Source organism: Alexandromys fortis, unplaced genomic scaffold, assembly GCF_014885135.2.
Source record: "Alexandromys fortis isolate MF-2015 unplaced genomic scaffold, M_Fortis_MF-2015_v1.1 scaffold_50, whole genome shotgun sequence".
Taxonomy (NCBI): domain Eukaryota; kingdom Metazoa; phylum Chordata; class Mammalia; order Rodentia; family Cricetidae; genus Alexandromys; species Alexandromys fortis.
The window spans coordinates 4109363-4115942 of NW_026067932.1; the positions used below are offsets into that span (position 1 = coordinate 4109363).

Here is a 6580-nt window from a genome sequence, read left to right on the forward strand (position 1 = left end):
AACAAAACAAAAAAAAAAAAAAAAAAAAAAAAAAAACCAACCCAAAACAAAACTTAGGATTGGTACTGAGAAAGTCAAACCTCATTTAATCACCATAGTTGGGAATGCATTAGAATATCAGCACCCCCAGGGCCAGAGACAGAGCTCAGAGAAGGCAAGTTCTTCCTGCTCTTGCTGAGGACCCAAGTTTGTTTCCTAGCACCCTTGGCTAACTCCTGCTTCCCAGTATGCAATGCCCTCTTCTGGTTTCAGGGGGCACCTGCAATGACTGGTAATGCAGAAAAAAAAAATAGCATCCCCAAAGCCATTTTTCTTAGGTGGAAAGCAAAAATGGAGCCTGCAGATTACAGGATGGCAACTAACCGCTACTGAACAAACTCAACCTTGTTGTCATTGAAATAGCGTTTGGACATCGTCTGGCATTATACACAGTCACACAGGACATGTGTTCCAAACCCTGAGAAGGCTGCTGACACATTTCCTAAGCTGAGTGCAGTCTGTATATCAACTTGTCAGGCTGTGGTCAAGAGGGATGGAGCCCACAGGAAGCCTCAACTGTCAAGGCCAGAGTTTGGGCTAAGGCAGTGGAACTTAGGTCTGCAAAGACAAACAATAGCTGGGCGTGGTGACCATGCCTTTAATCTCAGCACTTGGGAGGCGGGAGAGGGTGGGGGGGTGGATCTCTGTGAGTTCTACACAGTGGGTGCGGACAGGGTGCGTTCCAAGGTGACTAGTGCTACATAGTGGGCAGGTGTGCCAAACCCTGAGGCCAAGTGAAAAGGCAAATCTAGAACATGATGGCAGTGGCGAATCTGCGGATAGGAGCTGAGGATGGCGGTGGTGAATCTGCAGATAGGAGCTGAGGATGGCAGTGGCGAATCTGCAGAGAGGAACCGAGGATGGTAGTGGTGAATCTGCGGATAGGAGCTGAGGATGGCAGTGGTGAATCTGCAGATAGGAGCTGAGCATGGACACAGACAAAGTGTAGGAAGAAGATAGACCGTTTTCATTCAACAGCTGCTCACAGATTACCTGTCTGTCAGGTTCCATTTTGGGAAGTTGGTGTATGCCCACAGAGCTGAAGCTTCATGGGTGATACTAGCTTGGGTAGTAAATAGTGGGCCAGGACACACACACAGGCTGTGGAAAGGCAGAAGAAAAGACTGCAGAATTAACTTGAGATCTGGATATCCTTTAAGCAAGAGGTACAAACTCAAGTGACCACTGAGCCACACAGGTGAAATAATGTCTGATTTGGTTGGATTTCAGGCCAGATCGTTGGGTCCAGAGACAAACTTACCTGTGGCATTCATTAAAGAATTAAGTAATTAAGCTAACAACCCAGTTCTGTCTCATGAGCTTAAAAGCTTTAGTACACACACACACACACACACACACACACACACACGAGTAATTCTGTGAAGCTTTAAATGGCGTAAGTGAAAAGAAAATCAGTCAAGGGAGGGACATTAATGGATTTATGGTCTTGGCTTTCTTTAGACTGGAAGGCCCCAGAGAGCAGGCCGAACATGGGAGTAAATACACTTAGAGATCCATGGCCAGTTTCATCTTAGTTGGAATGAAGGAAAACTAGAAATTAGATTGTTATTTTTAAAGGAGAAAGTAGAAATGAAAGAAGATTAATCTGAGCATGTAATTATTTGTGTAACTTACTCTTCACTATGTTGGAAAAGACCAGAGATGAGTTGGGACCAAGGAGGCAAAGAAAACGTTAAAGAGAGCAATCAGATGATACAAAACCAACCAATCAATTAAGTAAATGATACAAGACGCCAAGCTTCTGTGACAAGCAGATTTGATAAAGATCACAGAAGCGGTAGAATATGAGTTAAATCTGAGAACACCCCCATGTAGAACTGGTCAGAAATGGTAAATATATTCAAAGGGCAGATCCAGAAGCCACAGCGTGAAAAGACCAAGAGTCTGGGTTTGAGAAAGAAATAGATGGAGCAGTAACAGGCTCCCCGAGTCCCAGGCAGGATTAAGGTAGGAATTCTTATGTAGAGAGATGTTGGTGACATGTTTGAAGTCGATGGTTAAAGACAAGCCTTAAAGTCTTGAGTAATGGAGAGCAGCTTCCTTGCAATGCAAGGAGAATCAGTGGCTCCAGACTTAGCAACACTAGAAGTTAAAACACGGAGATGGAGTTTGAAGTATAAAACCTGAAGTCCCAGAACTAATAACGAAGGAAGATGCCAGTCATTTATTCAGGCGAAAATAAACACTTTCAAAATACAAGTGTTCACAGACCATTGTACCCATGTGCTTATCTGAGGAGAACACTTGAGGAAACGCTTTATCAAGTGACAATTGATTCCAAGCAGAAGTCCCGAGATAGAGGGAGACAAAAAGAGAGGAACAGCAGGAACAATGACTCTCTCAATATATGTATCATTAAAAATAAATAGATGATAAGGATATGATCTGGACTTTGTAATGTAAATGCCAAGTAGGGTTTCTTGAAAGACAAAAGTCATCCTTAAAAGACAAACTTATTAGCAACCCAGAACTAAAACTTCCATTGTACCCGAGGAGGGGGAGAGAATGTTAACAGGCCAGTTCTTGGACTATGGTTGCAAAATTATGATTGCTACACAAAATGCGTGTAGCTTAAGACTACCGTTTTCTCTGGCAGGACACACACACCTGTTTAAAGATGATTTGGTGATGGCTCGCTATGGGCCAAGGGCTGGAGAGATGGCTCAGTGGTTAAGAGCACTGCCTGCTCTTCCAAAGGTTCTGAGTTCAATTTTCAGCAAACACATTGTGGCTCACAACCATCTGCAATGAGATCTGATGACCTCTTGAGGGAGAGACCTGGTCAGTCATCATCCTCATCACCTTAGACCATGAAATCCAATGTGGACAAGTTCAACAGAACCGCCATATATGGGCTGCCCATGCATGCTGCAGCATTGCCAGGGCATAAATTTCATTTTTTTTTTTCATTTTCACTGTGAGCAGAACTTTACAGTCAGTGGGACTTCTTAGTGTAGAAGGAGCAAAAGGAATGAAGTGAGGAGGGAGAGAGAGAGAGAGAGAGAGAGAGAGAGAGAGAGAGAGAGAGAGAGGAGAGAGAAGCCAAGAACAAGAAATTTGGACAGGGAGGATAAGAAGCAAGGAAGTGTGCTCACTTTAAAGATGGGAGTGATAAAACAAGTATTCACCACTTTACAAAGCGTAGATGACCTTAGAAGACAGGCTCCCAGGAGGGGTAGGAATGCAGGTTCTAATATGGGTATTATTTCAAGAAAGACATCTAAAATGAAGCAGGCAACGGTAATGGGCAAATACAAACAAAAAGAAAGGAAGGAGATGATGATTTCCACCCCAGAAAAGGCAGAGTTCACAACCACAGACATTAAGCAGGAACAAGGGCTGCCCCACACACTGTCTTTGGCTCCTTTGGGTTGACCTTCCCTGCCATCAGAAGGTTTCAGGTCCATTCGCCAGTCTCAGGACAGGCTCGCTGCCAAGCATGAAAGATGAAGTCTTCTTTCTAGTTGATTCCTCACAGCACAACGAGGGCAAGAGTCTGACTTAAAGCTTGATTTTTTTTTATAACAGCAAATTGAAGAAAAATAAGATAGCGTGGAAAATGCCACAACGACATTGGATCACACTTAGCAACCTTTCCTAATAAAATTGCCAGTGAGTCTGGAATGAGAGGAAGCCGCTGAATAGCGATAAGGACATTTACCCAAATTTGAAAGCAAATATCATACTAAATGGCAAATTTCTGAAGCCATTTCCTTAAAAACCAGGCCCAGGAAGGAGGTGCCGATGCTTAACAGTCTTATTTCCGGAGCTTCCCTCTTGTGCAGTAGACATGGCTTTGAAATCCTTTCATAACTGTAGAAAGGGAAAATGCGACTTATTCATAATTGTAGTGTCTCAAACATCTTGTAAGGAATAATTAGAATTATATGCAGACTATAAAAAGTGGGGGTGTATATTAAGCAGATATGAGTGACAGTTTTATTTTATGTCAGAAATCATCAGAAATGGAGAGGGCAGACTGTGCTATTTAAATCTCAGCCACATGTCAGAGAACCTGCATAAAGGAGCTGAAATCTTACCAAGGACGCGCATTAAAACCTGAGCATATGGCAGGCCACACCAAGTTCCTACACGCGAAGATATACTGCAGCAGAAGTATAAATCCTTCCTTAAAATGACGCTTAAATTTAATGCACTTTTAATCACAATTCCCGCGGGCTTTCTCTAGAATCATTTAAAGGGTCCCAATAGAAATTAAAGCTCACTACCAAGCCGCCTTAGTAAAAATGGTGTTAACGCATTGTGGGCAAATCGATCAGTGGAATAGATTAGAGGGTTCAGCCCACGTCTCCGGAAGAGATGAGTGTGTTACAAAGGTAGCAATTTGACTGACCATGGAGACTTTGATCTATAATTATGGTTTTCAGTGTGGGGGACCCTGGTATAACTAACTGCATCTGAAGTAAAGCCAGAGCCCTACCTCACAGCTTAATAACGTTCAGCTGATCCAAGGATGTCTGTGTGGCTTGGAGTCAGGGGTCACCTTCCTCAGCAATGGGGGCGGCACATAGCGGAAAATATAACTAGTTGCAGTTGGAACATTTTTATGGCAAGGAATTATAAGCAAAGTTAAAGGCCACTGCCAGGATGGGAAAATGCATGGTGGATGCAGGATCCTTGGCATTGGTGGACCCAGAGAAGAGTCAATGAGAAAATAGGGTTCCTTTAACAGTGGAGCACTGAGCAGGTGGTGCTTGAACAGTCATTGTCTGAGATCCGTCAGGAGACTTTCAGGGGTTTCAAACCTAGGGTGACAAAATGTGACCTGAGTTTTAGAGAAATGAGTCCGGCTGCATGACAGCTAGGGATTTGAAGGCGGGGAGACCTGCAGCAGGGGGTGAATCAGAAGGCAGAAAGTGATAGAGAGGTGGAGAGAGAGAGAGAGAGAGAGAGAGAGAGAGAGAGAGAGAGAGGAGATACTGGATTGTTGTACTGGACATTCAACACCTTGCCTCACCCTGTCACCATTCTTGGTGACATTGCTCTTTTGGAATACATCGTCCTGGCTCCACAGAAACATTGCTCCTCCTTAGCACTAGATGGGTCTTAGTAGTTCAGGTAACCATTCACTATCTGATCCCTTCTCCATACATGAGGAGTGTATGGAGAAGTAGCAGTGATCCTAGATCTGAAAAAAGAAACATTTCAGCAAAATGTCTCTACATATATCACATGCATGCAAGCATGTCTATATTTCTGTTACTCCTCTGGGGGCTCACCATGAATGTTCCCTTCCTTTCATTGAGTCACCACAGTGGGACCTAGCAAATCAGATAACTGGCCGTGGAATCTTCTTAGGGTTGATAGTAGAGCCAGGATTTGAATAAGGTGGCCCGAGCTGTACAGATAAGAGACGGCAGGTACATCAGAAAAAGACTCAGCCATAGAGAGATGCGAGGTCCGGCTCTGGACCATTGTGGTGCCTGGATTCTGCTTGGTTCATCAAGATGACGGTGGGAGATTACTCTTGAGAAGTGGACAAGGGCCAGACTGGAGAGGGCAGAGCAACCCTGGCCTTGGTCAGTGTGAATGAGGAGGACAGGGTGTATGCAGAGAATGTTAGGTTTGCAGAGAATCTGCCCAACCCTCTACTAAAATGCCCTTGGGCTTCCCTCCTCCCTCAAGACATCATGTGATCAGGAACTGTGCCTTACTCAGAGGAAGCAACTTGCGATAAAGTGGGCATGGTGTTACATGCTGGTCATCTATAATCCCAGCACTTTGTGGGTGAAGACAGGAGCATCTGAGTTCTAGACCATCCTCAGTTACATAGTGAGTTTGATATCAGCCTGGGATACATGAGATTGTGTCTTAAAAACCAGACAAGCAAAACAAAACAAAACAGAAATAAGCAACAAAACACTCAAAAGGGGCTTTGGATATGACCGCAGGGAACGATTGTTTCAATGTGGCTTTAAAAGTGGTAGTTTCCCAATAGCAGAGTTGTGTATCATAAAGCAGAAAGCTGGACAGCCCTGCGAGATAGGAAATGCACATTTGATAAGAAGCTGCTATTAGTCCTTTATTGAAAGAAGAGTAGAGTCGTATAACTTTAATTCTTGAGAAATGTGATTGGAGGTAAGTTTCCAGTTGCCTCAACAACTGTGAGGTGTTGTTAGACCCATGAGACTTGGGGGAATTTGAATTTATGAACGACTATGTGTTGCATTTGGAAACAGAGATAATTAATACTTACTTTTAATTAGATTCTACGTTCCTGGAAGGAATATGACCTGGCAATAGCGATCATAAATTACGGGAAAAAGACATTGGACATCACAACTGGGTGCAAATCTCTGTTTGGTAATGAGCAGGACGAGACTGGAGAGGAGGTAAGGTGTTTGATTGTTTTGTTTGTTTCTCCCTCCTTTTCATGCATTTGGGTGTTTCACTCACTGTCCTCACACATATCCGAAATTGATCAATTTGTCATCTTTATGTCACAGAAAGTAATTTCATTAACAAGTTCTTTAATTTAAAAATATTGTTTTTGCTGGGC

At 43.4% G+C, this 6580-nt stretch overlaps 1 protein-coding gene across 1 annotated transcript in view; it reads left to right on the forward strand.

The window, feature by feature from the left end:
• Positions 1–6580, forward strand: part of Cfap54 (cilia and flagella associated protein 54) — a 251916-nt gene that overhangs the window by 80800 nt on the left and 164536 nt on the right. The window contains exon 27 of the mRNA XM_050145787.1: positions 6288–6413. Coding sequence (XP_050001744.1) covers positions 6288–6413 — 126 coding nt within the window. The remainder of the gene's footprint in view (positions 1–6287; positions 6414–6580) is intronic.